The sequence below is a fragment of the Sapajus apella genome, unplaced genomic scaffold, assembly GCF_009761245.1.
Source record: "Sapajus apella isolate SASKATOON/1434 unplaced genomic scaffold, GSC_monkey_1.0 scaffold70, whole genome shotgun sequence".
Classification (NCBI taxonomy): Eukaryota; Metazoa; Chordata; class Mammalia; order Primates; family Cebidae; genus Sapajus; species Sapajus apella.
Window position 1 is genome coordinate 5,243,538 of NW_022437010.1, and position 24,130 is coordinate 5,267,667.

Here is a 24,130-nt window from a genome sequence, read left to right on the forward strand (position 1 = left end):
TTAAGGAAGAACCTACCTCTTTCTCCCTTCCTCATTCATTCGTCAGCTGGTTTTGCCCAACCTTCCTCCGCCATCCACCAATCCTCCCGCAACCTCCTCCTCCTCTTCATCCAATCCAGAGCATCACAAGTGTAGCCAAAAATGCCTCTTAGACCTCACCTCCTGGATTTCTCACAGGCACTCAAGCTCTTCCTGTCCAGAGCTGGGCTGATCACCCACCCATCACCACCAGCCTCAACACACACTTTCTTTTCTTCCTTTATTATTCACCGTCTTGGTAAACAAAACCATCATACTCCTTGGAGAGGCAAAAGTCTTCCCCAACTCACCCAAGTCCCTCATAGCTCCCTAAACCTGTGGGTTGTACCTCCCAATAGCTCCTCTCCCTCTTCATGATGATGGCGACCTGAATGCCTTTCTGTTCCACTGCAGACTATTGCAGTTCTTCAGGGGTGGGGGGCAGCAGGGGAGGACGTAGTTGAACCTCCAGCCTTGTCTCTCCATCCATCTTCATGAACAGAGATTTACAAGTTTACCTCTTCTTCTTAAATTATTCCAATGGCTTTTTACTGCCTAAGAATAAAGCCCAAATGTTTAATTTGACATCAAAGGAGTTCACAAACTTCTCCTCACCTGTATCATAGCTCAGTGTTGAAGAGCATGGATTTCAGAGCTCTATCACTAACTAGCTGTGTGACCTCAGCAAGGTTCTTAACCTTCCCGGCTTTCAACTTCCTCCCCTGTAAACTGGGAATAATTATAATAGAATGGTTTTGTCTTTTCTTAAATATGGTTTAATACTCTTCTCCATTTCTGTACATCACAACACCAAGATTTTGCTGTTTCGAATCTGTCTGTAGAGGCTATAGAGATTGCAAAGGCTATGGTTTTCACCCCCTCTTATTTGCATTTGTATGTGTAAGTGTAATAAATATTAATATATTGGATACACACCTCAGTATATACTGCAATATAGATCACTGAAGAGAATACATTGATTAAAGAAATACAAAAATTTGGCACCATTTCCAAACTTAAATAGTAAAAATAAAAACCACAAAAGGAGCTATATACCTTAAAAGTATCATGTGAAACAGCAAGCATGTTCAAAAATGTAAATTTATATCCAATTTCTCTGGTCTTGTCATATCACATCAGACTAATTTACAGCGGCAAAACCCTAAGGTACTGATGTGAAGAGAACATGTTTGCTTGCTCTTGGGTGTTCTGCAAACAAATAGTAGAGCCCAAAGCAAAAAAGCCTGTGCTGGTGAAGTGTCCCACATTGGTAAACACCAAAGAATCGACTCTTCTCACTGGGGGTTGAGGCATCAGGTTACACATTGACAGATGGTATTTGGACCTCAGAGTACAGTGTGAGAACCAGAAACTTTACATTTAAGACATATTCCCTTCATTCAAGTGAAATAAGATTATTGGAACAATAGGCAGGCCTGTAACCTGGGAACAAGGAGCTGGTTCAGACCAATAAAGCTACAAGTGACAGAATCAAGTCAGTAAAGAACTGCAGTCAGGCACTAAAGTGTTATAAGTAATCACTTTGAAAACCAAACGCACCCCACCGCCCTAGTCAGTGTGGAGGTGATACCAATTGACTTTTAAAAGCTTTGGTACTTCCGAGTCCAGTTGGTATGCTTTCTTCCATTGCTACCACTGGGCACATTACTATACACTTTGTTCACTGTCACCACCATGGGCATGCCATGACCTTGCATGTCAGCTGGGTTCAAGTCTGACTTATAGGCCAGCTGTGAAGCATAAGTTTCAGGGTTTCAGGCCAACTTTTGGGTCCAACATGGTCTTAAATCCATGGTGCCGGAAGGTGTGTCCCACCTCTTCCCACCCACCCCTCATTTCTCATGTGGGAGGTTCTTGTAAGTCCCACATTTGAAACAGATGCTCCAACCCCACCAGGCAGTCAGCAGTTTATAATTACAGGCAGTCATACACGTCTGTTGTTCCTGTGAAAAACCTTGCAGTTCGTTTTAATAAATCAAAACATTCACATGATCTCATGCCATCCAACACAAGGAAAACATGTCTACCTCCCTTTTAACAAGGATTGACCCAAGCAAAATAAAACCTTTAAATTTCTCAAAATAAACTCTTTAAATTTCTTCACTTCCACTTAAATTGCATGTTTTATTTCTCCCGATCTCAGCAAGAGCACAGAAGCCCCATCATATCCATCCCAAACTGGTTTCCAGTGGGTTAAAGTTATAGGGACCTTTGTCAGAACATTGATACAGAGGGTTCCCAAACACTGGGTACACATGTGTCTGCAAACAGATGGAAGTAAACAGTATACCGGCCCAAATGCTCCATGAATCAGTTTGATTTTGCAATGCAATTTGCATCCTTTAAACTGCCAGTCTGGGGCGTGGGGTGGGTAGCATGAGGGAGTGAAGTTGAAATTGCCTCCTCTTAGCTCACCCTTTTAACATTAAACAGAGACCAAGAGAGAAATGGTTCCAACATTTGACCACATGTATTTCTTCTTATGCAGTCCAAGCTGAGAATGCCATGTAAATGGGTCACTGCAAAATGCAGGAATTTAATTTCTCTCCAATCAAAATAAGAAACAAACCAGTATGATCTCATTTCTATTAACTTTTAAAGGTTTACAGCAGTTAAAGTATTTTTGCTTCCATGTATGAAGGTTAAAAAAATCATTTTGTTTTTCATAAAGTACAAGAGCAACCAATTTCACCATCAAGTCCAAGTAAAAACTGGGATTCTTTATTAAAATTAGTCCAAAGTGGCATTTAGGAACTTGGTCCTAAACTCCCATTGATCTTTTGAGCCTCACCTCAAATATCGCTTCCCAAATACCCAGACACTTTACTCTACTGAGACTGCTGCACCAACACCATGACAAATGGAAATGTAGGGTTGGGTCTGGTTTTGTTTCGGTTTTCTTTTCAGCATCCAATGCTTATGGATTCGGTTTAGGAAATGTGCCAATTGTAAGGCAGGGATCTGTTTGGATTCCACCATGGGTATGCTCCTTGGGTTGGATGCTGGCGGGTGAGGCCCATTTTGCCGGACTCCTGTCGATTACCTAGCAGTCATCAAGGTCAAAAAATTCATCGTCTCCTCCTTGGTATTCCATTCCTTGGAAATCTACTCATAAGGCAGGATACCTCCAATTCCATCAAATACCTTCACAAACTAAGACCCTTCTTGGGATTTATCTGTGACAATTTCCAATGTTAGCTCCAAATTTTTTATAGTTGTTAGCAAACCATTCCAACAGGGGCATGCTCTCAATAAGCTCACGTTCCTGTCTTGTCTCTTTGGCTGTGGAATGAGATTTATCCTTTTCTTGCTCTGGAGTTAGATAGAGAATTTTCTCCTCTTCTGTGCCTTGGCAATGAAGAACATAAATCATTATATCCAGATTTGTATAGACTATTAGAATTTCTGCAGCTACAATTTCCAAAGCCTTTAGTGTATCTTCAAAGAATAGACTGCTATTACAGGGTACTAGGACATGAGATATGTTAACATGCATGAGGATTTTTGAACAGCACTTGGCACTAAGGAAGTGTTATGTGTATTTGTTGGTTCTATGCATTGCCTGCCATCACTGTTCTCTTCCTATGCACCTGAATATTCAAATGTGCTATGCTTCAGCCACAACACACAGCAGACAGTTCCCAAAACACACCATGGTGGCTATTTCATGCCACCGCAACTTTGTTCTTCCTCCTTTTGTTGACCTCCTAAACTCCCATTTATCTTTTGAGCCTCAGCTCAAATACCATTTCCCAAATACCCTGACAGTTTGCTCCACTGAGATTCCATGGCACCCCAAATAAACCATGGATCATTTAAATTAATTATTTTTTGAAGTCTGAGCATTACCATTTTGAGCACTTAACACATGCTAGTTCCTGTTTCAAATACATGTATTAACTTATTTAAGTCTCACAGCAAACCTACGACAGTTTTGATAATTGGTTTACAGGTTTGTAATTTCTCCTAGATTGTGAGGGACTTTATGGGTAAGAATCTATACTTCGATCATCTTTGAATCTACAGCACCTAGCAAGGTGTTTAGTGCATGGTGGGTACATAGTAAGATTAATATCTCTTGAGCTAATCAGAAATGGGCTGCACTCAGAGAAAGATGGGAGCATGGGCAAACAACTGACATTGAAGTGCATCTAGGGAAAGGACCCATGGTAGTTGAACCTGAAATTCATCAGTGCCATAAACAAAGACTGCAGTAACTACCTCACTGCATTATTAAATCTTTATTACTATATGAACATTTTCTATAGTGCTGAGGGGTTAATGTGCTCTCATTTGATTCTGTACTGTCATATAATTTGAGGTCTTTCCAAGGACATAATAATACAATTCATGATGACATTTTATTCAATGCTCTTGCTTCCAGGGTCATATTCAAAGTTCTAAGAAGTTTTCCATGGCCCTTAGCTCCTGAGTTTCCCACCTTTATTAAAGGGTAGAAATATTCACCCTGACAACCTATTCTTCTTGTTGGACACAAGATGAAAATTATAGAAAATTATAATCAGTGATAATTGTGATAGTTTCTATGGCAGTGGTCTAAGACCATAAACACAAGTATTTATTGCTTAATTGCCACAAAGGAAAATGCTTTTTCTAAATGTGAATTGTATTAAAAAGTTCAAAATAAATATTTCAGTTTTGGTTAACTTTTCTTCCCTACCCCTTCAGTATATAGTAATTTCTGTTTCATTAGTCAGCAGAGAATGGTTAAGATTAAAATTGTTTAATGCATTGATTCAAATATCTTTGGGTGGCCTTGAAGCTGCTCTTAGCAGGGGGAGAGAGACATCAAGCCATGTGAGTGCCCCCAGAGATACCAACAAGAATGAATCTGCCCAGATAACTCAAGTCTAGACCCCCAGAATATTTCCAGGAACCCCCAGATTTGGCTTAACAATTCCAATTATCTGTAGATGGCATATGCACAGGATTTGGCATCACTTCTTGATCTCTCGGCACATTGGTTGTGAAGGGAAGTTTAACCTCTCTGGGTTTGTGTTTCTAAGGAACTACCATTGCTGGAATGAAGCATGGATGACAAGACCTGACCTTCCTGTTGGATTTGGAGGCTGGCAGGTTGTGGACAGCACCCCCCAGGAAAATAGCGATGGTAAAACCGTCTCCTCCCTCAGGGAAATTGCTTCATTGCTGATCTTTATTTTGCCTTTTGCTTGCATTTGATGTGCGGGAAACATGCCTGTTGGGAGCCGACATCTGAAGCGTGCTTCCTGGGCACATGCACAGTGTTAGCTACCTTCCAATCAGGTTAATTTCATTTCAATAGTCAGCTTTCCCCTGATTATTTTACAAATTTTAGAAAAAGAATATAGAACAACATAATTCGTCCATTCTTGCTTTGCTAAGCAGTTTTGAAGACAGGAGAGAAAATATCTGTAAGCATTTTTACTAGGCTATAAAATATACTTCAGCCCTTCATGGTATGCACTGACAAGATATAAGGCAGTAGAGAAAATCGAGAACTCGAAACATAATTATAGATCATCCTTTAAATTGTTGTTTTTCCAGAACCTGGCCTCCTTTTATGTCGTGTGATTTCCTCCAAAGCTGGAGTATGTGGGTATTCGTCTTCTAACTTGCCAACTATGCTAAACAGCTGCAGCTCTGACCTTCTCCAGACTTTTATAAAATCCCATCATAAGCCTCCATCTCTCTTTAATCTGATAATATAAAGAATCAGTAGACTGTGGATATTATGTTTATTTCCTCAGGTGTTGATATATTGATGGGTACACACAGACATATGCATAAACATTCAGTGCATACTCATATAATATAGAACCATACTATAATCCCAGGTTTTAAGGAAGAAAGTTTAGCACTTTCTGGTGTTCTGGTATGTATATTATGGGAACACTTTGGAGGGGACTAATGGCAGCTAATCTCTTATTAACCATGGATAGGTGGTTAAAATTTGAAATATTTTAGAAGACTAACATGGGACTTCTGACTTCCTAAATGCATGGTGGTCATGGTCAAAATGCATAGGTAATGTCCAAATTCTCCTGTTAAACTTGACATATGTTCATAATATCCAAAAACAAAAGACAAAAAGCCAAACAAACAGCAACAGCAACACAACCACAGAGGACACGTCAACATTTCCAACATTTCAGATACCACCTGAAGAAGAGATAAATACTTGTGTAAGACACCCGCTTGGCAGGAACGTATGTGTCTATAGGTGGCAGCGCAGATGCAGGAATAGTGTTGCTTTGTATTTATTTCCATGGCTGTATTTATTTCCACGGCTTCAATTTTTGGCTTGAGGAGGCATGGCCAGCAAAACCCTCTTGAGCCTTGGAAAGCATTTGGACTAAGTCAGCAATGAAGTTGGGAACACTGGTTTCTATAGAGTCACCCTCAGTGCCATGAATCTTGCAGTATCTGGACAGAATTGGAGATGACAAACTCACGCCACCCTTCCTCTGTGTGATGCAGGCATGTTTCGGTGTGGCCCTGCCTCGGTTCAAGCTATCAAGCACGGCCACGTCTGCTTCCAATTTGATGCACCCTTTGTTTTTGCAGAGGTAAGTGGGAAGCTGGAGCAAAGTGCTGTTTTCCTCCCCAGCCTCTTAACATGTGAAATAACAAACTAAAAGTTATTACTTCTAAGTTTTCCAGTTACATAGTGTATGCTTCGTGTTGACAAAGGTAACTAGGCATCATTCGAACTTCCAAGCTTTTAATGCTAAATGCAGTTCTTGTTTAACATTTTTCTTTCCTTGATGTTTTGGGATTCCCTGCCCTCAAAAGTAAATACTTTACTAACATTAGCTTGGTTCTTGACACCCATGAAGTAGGTATCAACTATTCCAGAGAAATTATTTGACTAATGGATCACTCAACTAACCATTGATAGAGATGGGTCATGAATTGAAATTTGAGGACACGCTACTTCCCTCTGGGACTAGCCCAGCAATCCATGTAGGACAAATCCATATATACACACTGAATCATGGTCTTATCCTGGGCTTGGAAATCTATGTCCTGCCATCCCACACCATTGCTTGTGACCAGGGAGGGTGGTTGAGTTGCCAAAGGAGGAAGAAGAGCCTGGAGGCTGCTCTAAGGGAGGAATGCAGCCCACCTACAGGGTTGATGAAAATGCCTGGGCAAAGGTTCTGCAATTTCAGAGGAACTAGGCAGGGGATGGAAGCAGAAGAGGTTACTAAAGGATACTTAAGGAGAACTCTGAAGATCAAATTAAATGTAAAAGATGTTGGGTAAAGGAGAAGGCTGGGCTGCTAGACTTGGAAGACTTGAAAGACTGAGAGGCAGGACTTTCCCAGGGTATTTTTGCACCAATAAACACACTGAAATAATGTTGCTCACTTTGCCTTAGCAACCCTCTAAAACTGATAATATAATTGTCCCCATTTTACAGAAAAGAAAATTGAGGCAAACAGTGGTTGAGTGACTCTCACAATCATCTAGCTAATAAATAGCAGTGCTAAGACTTGAAGCCAGGCAGATAACTGAACATGTACGTGTGACCACTGCACTCTATACTTTAGGAGGAATAAATAGTTATTGTTAATGATCACCAGGCACTGTACTGAGGAGAATTCTGAGGTTCAAGTCTTTAAGAAACATTTCTAATACACACATATTTGGTGTGATGGCATAAACACACCAAACATGAAATGACAGCAATACTAGTGATGCTATGGAATTAATTGTTAGGTGGGTGGTTTATAGAACACAGATCTGCATTCATACAGATTCATGAGTTGATAAGTAGAGGCCAAGAACTGAAGCAGGATGGCAAAGACCACAAGACACTGTCTAGGAAGGAAGGACGACCTGGAAACAGTGAGGATGCCTGTGGAAGTATCCCCAGGTAGCAGGAGCAGAGAACTGTGGGACCACATGGGAAGGAGGGATGAATAGGCAAAGGGTTAGAAACAAGCCACAGGAAGGGAGGAGTGCTACACAGGGGGAAGAGCTGAGCATCTGAATGCTGTGTGGGGGCAGTGGAAAGAGCTGTGCAGATTCACTAGAACACCAAGGATTCATCGGGGTGTTGGAAGGTGGAGGCTGAGGGAACTCAGTGTGGGGTACCTCACACCATAAGAAACTTGCTCCTTGTCCTTCCTGTATGTGAAGGACACTGGGTGGGGACTTGGGCAGGGTGCTGTCAGCATTGTAGAACATGGATTGGAGGGGTTGTCACGAGGTTGTGGGGAACATCTAGAGGGCTGGTCATCCTTCCAAGCCAGAGATGGAAAGAGCATGAGCTAGACAAATGGCCATAACGAGGAAAAGAGGAGGCAGGACTGAGAAATATTAATATTTAGAAGGCAAAATCAGCATCAAAATTCATACAGCAAGATCAGGAATTTGAAACACACAAAAGGACCAGTGTTCCTCTCATTGTACCTGCCATAGTGGCTTATAGAAGCCTTGGGAGGCTGAGCTTACTGGACTTGGAAATTTATCCCCTCAATTTCACTTTGGGATTTGAAGATTTCCACAAACCTCCCCAGTTGCCATTTGATAGTTTATGTTACTACGAGAACCTCTTACAAGGAGATCATTTTTAAACCCACAAAGCCTTGTTTTCATCTTTTTATTATGCTTTATTGCTACGAAGAAGGAGAGAAGAAGGACCTCCCCCCACAAGCGAGCTGCCTAATAGCTGTAAATGCAAACGCTTTTTGCCATTATTAAATATAGATCGGGGTGTTATGAATGTCATCAGGATTTGCAGATTATAATTACTCCTTTCTCACCCACTGCAGAGGAGTGCCTGACAGAGGGTACAATTTGTTGCTTTGGCATGGGCTACACTCCAGGGCTGAGCCATTTTTAAGAGATGTTTGAGCTGAAGAAAAGTGTATGAGGAATCTTTTCTCAAGGGTGCCTGCAGTGGGACCCCATGGAGACTGTCATACGGGTCGACATGACTCAGGTTGGAGTCTGCGGCTCTCTCTGCTCTCTCTCCTCCTTGCTGCGTCAGCTTGTCTTCTCTTGCCTCCCAGCATGCTGACTTTCTTGGTCATTCCTTACTCATTTCCGGGCTCGATTAAGCATCATATTCATTGACTATTTTTTAGTTTTCCTAGGGCCTTAGTCTCTGTGAGTGGAAACAGAGCCTAAAAAGAAGAGAGGTTTGCCTGTAAAATGTCTTACCTTCGGTTCCTTTTTTCTCTCCTCCTCCCCTTTGGAAGTTTACCCTTAACATTTCTGGATTTCTGCCAGGGCTTGAAGCTTATTTCTCTTACCCCTCCCTTCCCATGCCCTCACTGCTGCAGTGGGTTCCTGTAGTTCTGAAGGCCCATCTGCCTTTTATCTCCCCAACCCACGGTGGCTTCCAAAGAGGTGAGAGGAGAGGAGAGCTGCTCTAAGTGTCTGGAGTCGTATTCCAAGATCCCATGTTCACTAAGCCCTCAGGGGTTCTTAGAGAAGAACTGTCTCCTTGGCAAAGATAACTCTCTTCTGTCCGTGGTTCTCATTAACTTCTCATTAACTCTGTTGCCCTCATCATACCACTCCACCCCAAACTCACATACATACACACACACCTGTGCACACACACACGCATGCATGCACCCATATGCACCCACACATGAGCATAATCCTGCCTGCTGGCACCTCCTTGGCATTGAGATGATTTTCACGGCAGCAATAACTGGCTCCCTGGGACTCTGGCAACCACCTCATTGCTCCAGAAGCTAAGCCTTCCTCAGCTGTGGGCCAGAAGTTCTCTGTATACAACATGTACAGATGTTTTCTTATTTATTCATTCTCAATTCAAACTTGTTTATTTTGCTACTATCGTGTCACACGCAGCCCATTTGTGTCATCTTTTACTTACTATAAAAAATCCAGTCATTTATGCAAATAGCATATAAAACTGGGATTATTTTAGCTTTTCTTCTTAACCTACCTTATGCATCTTGCCAAAAATACTTTCCAAAAATTATCATAAATCCAGTCATTTCTACAATCTCTGTCATTACCCTCTGAGCTCTGAACAGCACTGAGATACATCAAGTCCTCTCCTAACTCATGTCCCAGATCTTTCTTTTACTCCCTTTCTGTCTATTCTCTACGGATCACCAGAATTATTCTTTAAATGTAAATAAAAGCATCACGCTCCTGCCCCAAACCTTCTGGTGGAGTTCCACCACCCTTATAATAAAATTGAACATAAATTCTTACAAGATTCCGTAGCTTCCCATCCACTTCATCCCTTGCTTATTTCCCTCCAGCCATACTGAGATTTTTGCTCTTCTGAAAGCATCCACACATGTTCTTGTTTCAGCACTTTTAGACATACTGTTCTTTTGCTAGCAAAACTCCCCTCACTATCTTTCACTCTATGGAGGAAGAACACTTTGCATGCTTTGTTCCCTCTCTGCCCTCAAGTCTCTGCTCTGTTCACCTCTTCAAAGAGGCCTTCACTCACACGACCCTCACCACCTAAAATACTACCATCTGCCCGATTGTTTCATACTCCTACCTTAGTGGGTATTCCTTTTCTCCCTTCTAAAATGTGAACTCCATGAAGGTAGGGGCTATTGTATTCTCATTGCTTAGAGCAGGGTCTAGAGTCTGGCACCAGGAAGGCCTCCTGGCCCAGGAGGGTATTCACTGCCTCCATATGCCCTCTGAGAAGCAGCCTTTTCTCTGCAGAGCATGCAGATGAGGTTATCTCTATTTGGGAACAAATGAACAAGCCAAAGCAAACTCTGTCCAGGGTCCTGAAAGCAACAGCACACCGCTATCCTCAGTGGGGAAGAGCATGTCTTCTGCCACCTGTGGACAAATATTCACACTTTACGGGCCCAAGCGGACATTTGCTGAGAGCAGACCCCAAGCCTACTGCCCACCCCAGCTTTGCTGAGAACCTATGGCCCTGACCGATGGTAGAGGCTCCTACATAGGAAGTGCCTGTACTAGAGAGGCAAGAGTGTGGTGTTGTGAAAAGAATAAAAGAATACCCAATTTCATGCACCAATGCCCAGGTTTGGTGTGACAATAGCCCCTTCAAGTGTAGGGATAGGAATAGGTGATCACTAACATTACATTACATTCAAAAGAAGGAAGAGAAATTTGCCTTAAATATAGACTTTTCACAAGTGCTGCCAATCCACCAGCCCTGCAAGGAAAGGCTCAGAGAGATTCAGTAACTCATCCAAAGCCACATAGCCTAAGTCCAATATTCCTTGCCATACACCCTGAACTTAGCTACTGTTCTACCATACAGAGTTGATTGATTTTGGGTGGAGCCAATCATTTGATGCTTTTTTAAGCTCCTAGATGATTCTCTAGTGCAGCCAGAATAAAGAACCATTACACTACAGGCTGAAACCAAAATGAAAGCTTGCTAATGTCACTGGGAAAGAATAGTTTCCCTCCACACTCCACCCCAACACACATATACAAAATCCATCCCACGCAGGTGTTTCTCATCTCCTCTCTCCACAAAGGACAGTGCTATTGATCTGTCCTGAGATTTTAGCCTACATAAATTTCTTAAGCCATATTCAAAAAGAGCCCAGGATTTAGCCACTTTAATATTTAGCTTATCTCCCTGGAAAACCATAAGCTGTTGTAAGGATTGTTATTAAGAAGATAGTTTTCATTATTGTTGTTACAATTTGAAAGTGGAGGAGGTCGCTGTTTGTGCTGGCCTGGCTTCCTCCAGAAGGAATGACAGAATTCTCAAGCAGTTCATTTAAAGTTTCTAAAATGACAAATATTCCACAGGTATCTGCTGTGTCCTCTCCTATCCTGATTCCTGACTTCACATTTCAGTCTCTCACAACATGTAGCTAGCACCACCGAGTTCTGGTTACTCTGCTGAGGAGGAAGGTCACCATATATCACCCTAAGAAAGCTGAGCCACAAGCATGGAACCATCTCACCTCTCAAGCTGGTGCTCATGCTCCCGCAGGGTGGTGTGGGAGAATCAGTGTGCCATGAAGGCCAAGGGCCGGGCTATGGGCTGGCCCAGGGCTTGCATTTCTTCTCCACCAGCTCCCAACCAAGAAACCAAACACTTTGCTTCACCATTCTAAGTCTTGGTGCTCTCATATATAATATGGTTACAGTACATATCTCACAGGTTTGTTGTTGTGAGATTCAAACTAAATCCTTTATACAATGTCTCTGAAACATTGTGGGTATGCCATAAATGTTGGCTGTCTCCTCCTTAGTAGAAATCTGACTTCATGTGCACTCAGAACATTTTGTGAGAAAGTAAAATTGCTCTCTTTAACCTCAACCTTAAAACTTAGAGATACATCTTCAAATTTCCCCATTAATTACCTAATGATGTCTATTGTGTTGTTACCCAAATTTGAAATGTACAAGTCATATTCACATAGATCTTATCTCACTCCAACCTAAAATGCTTCCATAAAATTGGCAGAGCAAGTTTAATCATTTTTATTTTATAGAATCAGGAACTGAAGTTCATAGAGATTAACATGCACTTTCTAGAAGGACACACCCACTATCAGAACCCAGGTTTCTTGCAGTGAATCCAGCATTCCTCTCACATGCCATCTAGGTTTCACCCCAATGAGCCACGTGCTCCCAAAGTATCTTGTACTTACTCTTTCAAGGTACTTACTGTACTATATCACAGGGCTTCTCAAGCCTGAATGTCCAACAGAATTATCTGAGACCTTTTGTAAAATGTAATGGATTTAGGGTCCCACGTAATTTAGGTCCCACCTCCTTAATCAGGCATCTGTTTTTTAAAAAGTGTACCAGGTGATTCTGATGCACAGAATCATGCTTACTAGAGCTTAAACTCTATAATGAAAGTGACCAAATCTATTTTGTTCATCATTAGGATTCTGAATCTTGGAACAATAACTGGCAATACTATTAAATAATACATTATTTTTGATAACATTTATTGAATGTTTACTCTATGCCCGATACTGAGATAAGTAATATACATGCATTTGTTTCTGTTAATTCTATCAATCATCCCATGAAGAAGGAGTTATTATCATCCTGTTTAAACACTAGGTCACTGAGGCTTGGAGAGGAGATTGGGAAACATTTAATAAATACATCAATGACTATTAGCAGCACAATTCATGCTTCCTACCTGCTTCCAATAAATGGAACCCTCAAGAAAGCGGATTGTAAAATATGTAATAAAGGACTCTGGTACAGTCAGCTTTCAGGCACACATTAGTCATTGTCTCTAGAAAGTAGAATGGTGAAGTAGACTCTTGGGAGAGCTTGGGGGCAGCCACCATGGCCCCATGACACTACTTCCGAGTCCCACAAATAGCACATTTTAGTTGCTGAACCACTAGAAAATAGCCTGAATTCCTCCTAGATCATCTAATATTATTGTTCAATTTAAATACCTTTGGCTTCAAGTAGCAGAACTAATGTGGCTGAAACAGATAGGGACTCATTTTTCTCATATAAGGAATCCTGAAGTAGGTGGTCCTGAGGCTGGCTTAGCATCATTAAGTCCCCCAGTCTCCAAATGCCCCTCAGCTTTCTACTCTGCCACCTTCTTATTGTCGGCAGTGTTTCGGTTCACTGTCTCACGATAACCACAGCAGCTTCAAGCATCCCTTCGCTTCACCGGAAAACACCTGAAAGCCGAAAGGGAAGGACAAAACTCACCCATGTACTTCTCTCCTTTTTCAAAGGGGAAAAGTGTTTCCCAGAAGCCACCTCACAGACTTCCTCTTCCTCCTGGCAGTAGGTCATATAGCCACTGTTAGTCCGAAAAAGACCAGGGAAGCAAGCGATGGGCATGGTGGCATGGTGTTGTCTTCTCTCCCATGAAAGGTAGGATTTATCAGGAAGACAGCGGAGAGAAAAAAATATTGCTGCTTAGACAACTTATTGTCTCAGCCTCAAATAACCTTTTTTTTTTTTTTTTTTTTTGAGACGGAGTTTCGCTTTTGTTACCCAGGCTGGTGTGCAAAGGCACGATATCGGCTCACCACAACCTCTGCCTCCTGGGTTCAAGCAATTCTCCTGCTTCAGCCCCCTGAGTTGCTGGCACTACAGGCGCATGCCACCATGCCCAGCTAATTTTTGTATTTTTCAGTAGAGATGGGGTTTCACTGTGTTGACCAGGATGGTCTTGATCTCTTGACCTCATGATCCACCCACCTCGGCCTCCCAAAGCGCTGGGATTATAGGCCTGGCCTCAAATAACCTTTATTTTAAATATTATTAAATAAACTAGATATTCCCCCTTAGAATATTTCCAAAACCCATTTGTCCCTAGGATACGAATCCAATGTTGTCTAAGAAGAGGTCATGTCAGCTCCAGAGATCTCTAGACGACTGTGCTATGGACAGTTAAAGACTTTAGCAACAACAGACAGTGGTCATAGCTAACGCTCTCCTCTCCTGTTTCCAGGTCAACAGTGACCTCATTTACATTACAGCTAAGAAAGATGGCACTCATGTGGTGGAAGCCGTGGATCCCACCCACATTGGGAAATTAATTGTGACAAAACAAATTGGAGGAGATGGCATGAAGGATATCACTGATACTTACAAATTTCAAGAAGGTAATTTACTACCGCTGAATGAAGATTTATTTGCCCAAGTCCGTTTAGTACTTATTCGTTGTCACTCGGAGATGAGTTCCAGAGAATGCACTGGCATCTGCAGCATTTGGTAGCAACATCAGAAGTACAAACTCTCAAGCGTGAAAGACACATAACACAGGCAGTTTTTCCTTGTGGTTTTCTTTGCTAGCTTGCTTTGGGCAGAATTCTCATCCATGTGGCTTGTGAAATGATTTGGTTTAAAGTCATATCTATTTTAACAGAATATAGAATATGTTCTTGTTTACAAGAACCTTAATTTTAAATAATTCTATTTAAAAATCACTGTACAACGAATGTAATTTTAGTTAAATAATAGAAATTTAAATAATCACTTCATATTTGTTTAGTACTTACCGATTATTTTCACATACACTGTTCTGTTACACTATCATAGAAAGCTATAAGGTAGATGATACAATATGAATAGGACAATACAATCTCTCTAACTCAGGACAATTAGGTCAAAGGCCAGTTTCAATCATAAAATAATGTCATGGTGGGGTTTTGTTAACTTTTACTGTATAGAAGGCTTCAAATGGCACTGCTGAGCTTAATTCTATCTCAATCAGTGCTGAGTGTCCACTCTATGCCTGCAATTGGTTTGGTGCTGGGGATCCCAGCAGTGAGCAGGACCCAGTTCCTGTCCTGGTCCGAGTGAAAGGGTTATCGTGCAAGGGGTTTTTGGAAACAAAAAAAAATAGGGATATTTAGTCCAACTGATTCAGAAGAAGAAAGACTTGAGAAGTCATGGACCTCAGATAAAGAAAGCTGGGCAGAAGCTTCCAGGCAGTGGGAACACGACCAAAGTTACGAGGTGTGAAGCAGCCAGGTATGTTTAGGGTCCTGCAGGCGCGGAATGCCCAGTGACTGGAGACAAAGCTACCCGAGGCCAGCAGTGGCCAGGAGGTGGGGGACCTCAGGTGCCTTGATGGGGAACATGGAATAGTTTGCAAATGATTCACTGCCAGAGGTTCTTAGGAGTATTTATTTTAGTGAATGGATAAAAATGACAAGTAATTAGCATATGCCTAAATATTCATTGGAATCCATGAAGTGCTAAGGAGTGCAGAATTTGCTTTAAATATTTTAGACAGTCTCCCTGCTCTTATTTACAAAAGTAATTTGCACTATAAAGAAGCAGCTTGCTGAATTGAGAACACTTGTGCATAGTCTCAGAAAGTCAGAATTTTTGTTATGTGAACTGGTGAATTTTCACTGTATTTTGGAAACGCTTCGTTTTCCTCTTCTGTTTATTATTATCCATTGCACAACACAGATACAAAGGTGGTATTTCTTTTTGTCACTTGCCTTTTTGATAAGCAAAAAACAAAAAAGAAAGTTCATAGAAAAGCTAGCTGCAACATTCACTCGTTCATACATTCATCCACACAACAGCTGGCTCTTAGCACCTACCATCTTCCAGCGCTGCGTAGAGCTGGACACATGCACAGCCCTGCCTTCCCATGCAGCTGGGGAGAGAAGCAGAAGGCAGCCCTCGCTGCGCTGGGTGAGAATTGCTCTAGCACAGGGTGGACAGGTGCCACCAGGCACAGAGAAGGGCTCCCAGCTGAGAATCAGCAGTTGGGGAAGGCCTCATGGAGGAAGTTAGTGATGGGCTCACTAAGCCCAAAGGACACACAAGAATTGGCAGGTGAAGCTGGGGAAAGAGATCCCCAAGAAAAGGCAGCAAGGCAGGGATTGTAGTGTGAACTCTCCTATTTGGAAGAAGTCCTGACCAGACAGAGTAGTGAACAAAAGGTGTACCCACAGGCAGCAAGGGGCAGCAGGAAGTGAGCTGTCTGCATGACAGATGTGTCGTGGAAGCCACGGAGCTGAGCGCAGCTGCCATTAGCTGTCAGCATGGAGGTGACAGTGACGGCCAACTCAGGAATGGGACAGAATCAGATGCCACGAGAGGAAAGACCAAAACTCCACCAAAGAGGAGTCAGGGGCTTGGCTGGGGGTGGATATCAAATTAAAACAAAATGTGTGCATACTGCATGAGGAAGACAGCTGAGGTGCAGGTCTTTAGAATTTAGCAAAGAGGCAAGACTGAGGGAGAGGGACAGCATGGGGATCCGGTTCAACTGGAAGAATCCCTAAATCCACATAGATGGTTATAAGAGACAACTCATCCTGCTTCTGGGCTGGAGTTTGACCCCAAGTGGATAATTAGTTTCTTAATCAAGGGTGGCACACACATTTCAAACTGGAACTTTGGAAATGACCGAGTAGAGTGTTGTTTGGAGAAAAACACCAATACTGCATCTGAATAGAGTGGGATAGAGGGACTGATTGCCACTGTTGGCCACTGGCTTGCAGCGAGGGCTCGTTGTGCCCGTGGCTCGATGCTTGCCACCCTGATTTTCACCATTGAATCTCTCATAATTTCCCTTATCCACAAATGCTGAGTGTAGACACCGAAATATGGAAATGAGTAGAATCACATGAAACAAATCATTACTATATTTAGGAATTAACCATTTTAATGAATTAAATCATGGAAATATCATTTTTCACTTCAACTTATTAAAGTTTATTATTAATTTTATAACTTTTTTCAAAATATCCAATTAAGAAACGATAAGACTTTGAAAACCAGAATTCCAAAGACTTCTCCTGTGGCAATATATCTTCTTTGATTAAGGTGTCTTGATCCCATTCCCTCTCTGCTCCATCAGTTACTCCCAGGGTCACTGGTATTTCCATCTCTCCTTCTCTAGTTTCTCCTTCCAATCAGCATTTAGGCAAGCTCAAATGTCTGCTGTGTTAAAAAAAAATTTACAAAAATTTTTCTCACCACTCTTTCTTCCTCCTCGCCTCCTTGAGTCCTGGAGCACTGCCTAGACTTGCGTCCCGCTGTGTTCCTTCTCCACTCCCGCACACGCTCCGTCCCGATTTCTCTACCAGCATACCCTTGAAGTTGTTCTCAAGGTTGCCAAGACCACCCAGTTGTCACAGGGAAGAAACGTCTTGCAGACTTCGGCTTACTTGACCTTCCTACACTTCCTGGTGCTGTGGTTCACTCCCTTTCCTTGCAATTTTCTCTTCTCTGTTTCTACAATGTTACTTTCTCCTGGTTCCATCCCCACCTACCTGATGCTCTCTTCCTAGCTCTGTCTGTGACTCTAAGCTTTTCACCTTTCTTCACCCCCTTCAAAGGCCACTTAATTCTACGCATCTATCCTTGGGCTTCATTCTCATCCACTTTACGTTCTTCTCACATAGCTGGTGTTAATGTTCACATATATACTGATCACCTCATGTCTGTCTCCACCAGGACTTTACCTGAATGTCCTAGAGGAACCTGGCACGGAACTTCCCAAATATCACCTCTCCCTCCCTCAGGTCTCTTTCTCTTACTCCCCCTACTCTGGTGAAGGGAGCCACCATCCACAAATTCAGCTACTTAATAATGAGTCAAGCAACACGTCCTCTAAATGTCCCCTCTGAAATCATTCTGAAATGCATACCCTCCCCTCCAGCTAGGTCACCTAAAAATTATACATTATCCGACGTGTAAAACTCTTCATATAGTGCCTGATAATAAGTGTCCAATAAAAGTTTCCTCTATTGCTATTAAATTTATTATTCCTGCCATGCTACATCTATTCGTTTGGCTATGATTAGTTTTCTCCTGGAAAAATACTTGCTCTAGCTTCCCAATTCCACCTTACCTCCTCAGGCCCTCCCTCCCTCAGCATAGCCCCTGCCTTGCTGCTAAAGTAATATCTGAAATATAAACCTGAGCCTGCTCTAGCACTGCTTAAAAGCCTCCCTCTCTGTCTGTGGCCTCCAGGGCATCCAATCCTAACTCACAAAGCCTCTTGCTAAGTGTTTTTTTGGCATCTGGTTGGTGTACCCCCTGAGCATGCCCCACAGGTACTGTATGCAGAGGCCAGGGACCTGCGGCAATTCCTCCAACTAGCCAACCCCTCACCTACCTCCCTGGCTTTGCCCTCGATTCCAAAACCTCCGAAAAGCCTCCCCTGTCCCACCATGTTCCCAGGCACTGCAGGCCAACCTCCGTCCCAGCATCTGTGGTGAGCACACCTGTGCTGCGATTGTTCTTCACTTGTTCCTTCTGCACCTGTGAGGGAAAGGCTGTGTCTCCCCTCTATGCCTAGTGCCTAGCATGGTATTTGGAACACTATGGGGTCTCCAAAGCATGAGATGAGTTGAATGAATGGTTACCGGGGAGGCACTTTCTCAGCTGGGCTGAGAACATAAAATGTCCTATACTGGACTATTTAGTTGAACATAAAATGTCCTATACTGGACTATTTAGTACCTATTATGAAGAGGAAAGTTTTGTCTCTGGCTGAAAGCAATGTGCTTCTCCAAACCTCAGTCCTTCAGATCCTCTGTGCCAGGCTGGCTTTCAGGGCTTGGGGATGCAGAAGTGGACAAGTCATACCGTGTCTCTGTTCTCACGGAGCTTGCATTCCAGCAGGGAAGACAATGTCACACAATAACTAGTACTGTGACAAGGAAGAGGAAATAAAGCCAGCTACATGTTAGGAGAGCCAAGAGGACTAGGGTTTGGGGTCACATTACACAAGGTAAGAGGGGGAAGATAGGGGAGGTGACAGTGGAGCTAAAGCCAGAACAATGACAAGATGCTTAGACCAACATAAAAAGGCTCTTTTACTATATCCTACTTAATGGAAGGATACTTTTGACTTTGCACTCAGAAGTTGCAGAAGAATCTCAGAAAATATAATCTGGCTTTGGATAAATCTCTCATAGCACTAAAATGTTGCCTGTGGCCCTGAATTATGTAAGACTCCAGAGGACGGAGCAGAACTGTAGAGAAACAGGAATTACTCTGGCAGGCTCTGGGAAAGCCCTGCAGTTGTTTTCTCCTCTCTGAGCCTGCGCTTCCTGGAACAGCCCCAGCCTGTCTCTGCCTGGCAGTCCCTGCTCACAAAGGCCAGCACTTCCCCAGAAGGAAGCTCCAGGTTCCTCCACCCATGGCAGGCTGTGAAGGCGCTCGTAGCTGGCCTCATTCTTCTCCCATTCCCCTCACCTTGGCCAGCTCAGCTCCTCTCTGATATGTTCCTGCTGCTAGAATTTGCCTCCTGCATTTTGCCTCAATGCTAATTGGCCCCCATCCAAAGTGATCATCATGAATGCTCTCTTTCTCATGGATCTAGAGGCCAGATGATTTCTGCTAAAGTATTTCACTGTGCTTCCCTTGTCCTCACCCCTCCTTCCCTTTTTGTTATCTCTAGTGCTGTAGCGGATGATTGTCCTAGACTAACTGTTCCTAGCACATTCTTGCATTCTTGACAATCAGGGAAATCGTCAATACACACACACACACACACACACGTACAAATACACATTCACATTTGTATCCAATGCCTTCCGGCATTTTCTCTGTCTTTGCAGAGCAGTTTCCATTTATTATGTATCTACTATCTCTAATTCACCTAACAAAACCTAGGACATGGACACCCTTATTTTACAAACAAGGAAAGTGACTGTCTTGTAGAGTTCTTACGAGGATTAAATGACACAGTGCACAGGAAGCACTTATCCCAGTGCTTGGCACATAGCTAGCACTTTGATTCATTGACCTCTCAGTCACCAGTGAGTTTCGTTATTAACTGGATAAAGTAGAAGACAATACCTTCAAATTAGCATAATTATAAAAGCTAGCATTCTTATTTTAAAGTGATTTTTTTCACTAGCCATTCTGAAGCCTAGTTTTTACAAGCCAAGGAATTTGCCTTCATCTTTTCCTCTCTATCCTTAGGGATGCATGAAGATAAACCCAAAGCTGTTTAGGATAGAAAAGAGGATGGCAGCCACCAGCTGTCCCTCACATTTGCACGAGCCCTGTTTCCAAAGCCAAGCATGTTGTCCAAGGCTCTGTAAGAACCATCCTCCCAGCTCCTCAGTGTCTGAGGCATAAGCTCCGCCTGAGGCCTGCCTTGTGTCTGTATTTTCTGCCTCCTCACCTAGACAAAGCTATGTTTTTCTTCTTCCAGAGCTTACCTTCCTCTTCCTCCCTTCATCTCTGCCGCAGCCACTTTGGAAACCCTGCACAAAACATTTTCCTGAAAAACAGCACATACAACTCCAACTTCATTAGAACTTTGGTGCACCACTGCATGTCAACAGATGTTCCTCACAAAACTGCACTCAGTGTCAGATGAGTTCGGGAGGCCTTGTATAAAGAAAAGCAAAGACGTGTCTTTGCTCCTGGTCTTCACTGAGAATCTCGAATCCCCTAATGAAGGTGGAGAACATCCCCAGGAGACGCTGGACCACTAGTGCCCCTCCAAGGGATCTGACCTGAGCACCTTGGGTGGGGTTGGCTTTTTGATGTCTTACCAGAGCCCAGTGTCCTTGGGGACTGGGGGATGCAAGGTTTGGTAAAAAGTGATTTCTGCTTTCTGCCATGGCATGGGCATTGGGGGCAATGGCAATTGAGGAAAGTAAGGAAGAATGATGCAGGAGCCCTCCAGGGTCAGCTCAGCAAAGAGTAAGTGAAACAGGCCCAAGTGGAAGGAGAGATCAGGAAGACAGGTTTTTTTGGAGGAGATTTACAAATCAGAGAGAAAAGTTACATTTCAGGAGATAGAATGGCAAGAGGCAATAATTTCCAATTATTAGAGGTCCCCAAATTCTAGCCACATGGCTAGGACTAAGGAAGGGCAAGCAAACCAACACCACAGTTTAAGAAGAGACAGACATGGCCAATTTTATCTGCCAACCCCTAAAATAGTGCCTCCGGAGAAACCCCTTTCTAAATAGGTCTCAACACTGTCACCTGCTAACTCACAGCCTAGGCTGGTCACTGACTCTCTGGGAATCTGACTTTGCAGCATTTATAACATAGGAATAATGAGGGTACCTGCTTCCTGGGGAGGTCTGAAGCTTGTATCATAGAAACACCCCAGCAAGTGCAGTATACAATGCATCTTTTAATGTGACTTTCTCTCTGGTGGATTGTATTTTTCCCTGGCATTATCTCTGGATCTCCCCCAGGTCAAAAAGAAGAGAGACTGGCCCTAGAAACTGCCCTGATGTACGGAGTTAGAAAGCCCTTCAACACAGAAGGTGTCATCAAATCGAGGTCCAATGTTGACATGGACTTTGAAGTGGAAAATGCCGTGCTGGGACAAGACTTGAAGCTTACCATCACCTTCCAGAACAAAAGCCACAGGCGTTACACCACCACAGCTTATCTCTCAGCCAACATTATCTTCTACACCGGGGTCTCGAAGGCAGAATTCAAGAAGGAGACGTTCAGCGTGATGCTGGAGCCCTTGTCCTGTAAGCTAACAGCAATGTGGTTCTCTCTTAGACTTACTGTCTGGCCCCTGTCTTGCTATGTGTTCATACCCATTATAGCTTTATGTCAAAATTAAAGTTCTCCCCAAGACTCAGAAGTGTGAGCCTCACAGGGAGAACTCACTTATTCTGCAAAAGCCTCCACTTTCTTCTCCTCCTCCTCCTCCTCTTCCTCCTCCTCCTTCTTCTCCTTCTCCTTCTCCTTCTCCTTTTCATTCTCCTTCTTCTTCTTCTTGAGATGGAATCATGCTCTGTCACCAGGCTGGAGTGCAGTGGTGCGATCTCAGCTCACTGCAACCTACACCTCCTGGGTTCAATTAATTCTCCTGCTTCAGACTCCCAAGTAGCTGGGATTACAGGCACGTGCCACCACGCCCAGCTAATTTTTGTATTTTTGGTAGAGACGGGGTTTCACTATCTTGGCCAGGCTGATCTCCAACTCCTGATCTCAGGTAATCTGCCCACTTCGGCCTCCCAAAGTGCTGAGATTACAGGCATGAGCCACCCCGCCCAGCACAAAAGCCTCCACTTTCATCTTCACATCTCAGGCACAGAAGTGAACGCTGAAATTTTAAAAGCCTAGAGCCCCATGAATTATGAGAAGTAAATGTAACTTCTTGCTACTCAAAGTGTGGTCCATGAGCCAGCTGCATTAGCCTCCCCAAGGAGCTTGTTGAAAATGCAGACTCTCATGTCCCACCCCACACCTTCTGAATCAAAACCCATGTTTTGACAAGATCCCAAGGAGACTGGAGTGTACAGGAGAGTTTGTGGATCACGGATCTAAATGACCCATCTCAGAAACAGGCCCTCTGCTGGTGCCTCTTTCCCAAGTTAGGAAAGTCTTTTAGGGGCTGTCCAGGGCGAAGGGTGTGTTTGCTTTCCCATTCAGAAGGCAGGGAGATCTAGGCACTGCACATAGGCTGCTTCTAAAAATGCTGTGTCTGGCTGGGCGTGGTGGCTGACACCTGTAATCCCAGAGCTTTGTGAGTCCAAGGTGGGTGGACCACCTAAGGTCAGGAGTTTGAGAACAGCCTGGCCAACATGGTGAAACCCCTTCTCTACTAAAATTACAAAAAATTAGCCAGGCCTGGTGGCGGGCACCTGTAGTCCCAGCTACTCCAGAGGCTGAAGAAGGAGAATCGCTTGAACCCAGGAGGCAGAGGTTGCAGTGAGCCGAGATTACACCACTGCACTCCAGCCTGAGTGACAGGGCGAGACTCCATCTGTAAAACAAAAGGAGACTGGAGACAAAGACGTGTCATCTAGAAGAGGCCTGTGAAGGGGTTTTCTGCCTCTGTCATCTCTCGTGGGGCCTCTTTCTTGTCCTTGCATATACATCCTTCCCAGCATTTTCATCACTATAAAAACTCAGAATATTTTAAGCAGATCGGGATCCATGTGCTACAGTTTGCCTTGGGGATTACAATGGCCAACAATCACATTTCCTGGGGTGTTAATATTTGGTGGGCGCAACAGTTGACCACATGACAGGCAACACCGATCAATTGGAAGAAACTCGTCTCCGGGCAGAGCATGAGTTACAGCAGGTTGCAAAGGACCTCAGTACTTTGGGGCACCAATTTCTGTTGGCCTGGCATGTGGCACTGAAAAGGAAAGTGTACAAATAACAATTTTGACAAAGCAAAGGCAAGCAAAACTAATACAGTCCCCTGGGATGGCCAAGCCACAAGTCTCAATTGCTCTCAAGCTCTCTGGATATGGTGGCTGTCACAGATCATGGGACCCTTGCTGAGGTTTCAGAAAATATTCCCAGAAAAATGTGAAACTATGCTTAAAAATCCTAATTCCAAGGAACTTACTCAAATTTGAAAGAAGCAAATCTCCCTAGCTTCAGTAATAGAGCTAATAATTAAGAAATCGCTATAGTGGGGCTGGGCATGGTGGCTTACGCCTGTAATCCCAGCACTTTGGGAGGCTGAGGTGGGTGGATCACCTGCGGTCAGGAGCTTGAGACCAGCCTGGCCAACGTGGTGAAACCTCATCTCTACTAAAAATACAAAAAATTAACCAGGGGTGGTGGTGTGTGCCTGTAATCTCAGCTACTCAGGAGGCTGAGACAGGAGAATCGCCTGAACCCAGGAAGTGGAGGTTGCAGTAAGCTGATTGCCCCACTGCACTCCAGCCTTGGGGATAGAGTAAGACTTCATCTCAAATAAATAAGTAAC

General features: G+C 43.4%; 1 protein-coding gene across 3 annotated transcripts in view; it reads left to right on the forward strand.

The window, feature by feature from the left end:
* F13A1 (coagulation factor XIII A chain) overlaps positions 1–24,130 on the forward strand; it is a 164,905-nt gene that overhangs the window by 109,915 nt on the left and 30,860 nt on the right. For all 3 annotated transcript variants that reach the window (XM_032250040.1, XM_032250042.1, XM_032250041.1), the window contains exons 9-12: positions 5,067–5,170; positions 6,520–6,608; positions 14,441–14,594; positions 21,636–21,923. In XM_032250040.1, coding sequence (XP_032105931.1) covers positions 5,067–5,170; positions 6,520–6,608; positions 14,441–14,594; positions 21,636–21,923 — 635 coding nt within the window. The remainder of the gene's footprint in view (positions 1–5,066; positions 5,171–6,519; positions 6,609–14,440; positions 14,595–21,635; positions 21,924–24,130) is intronic.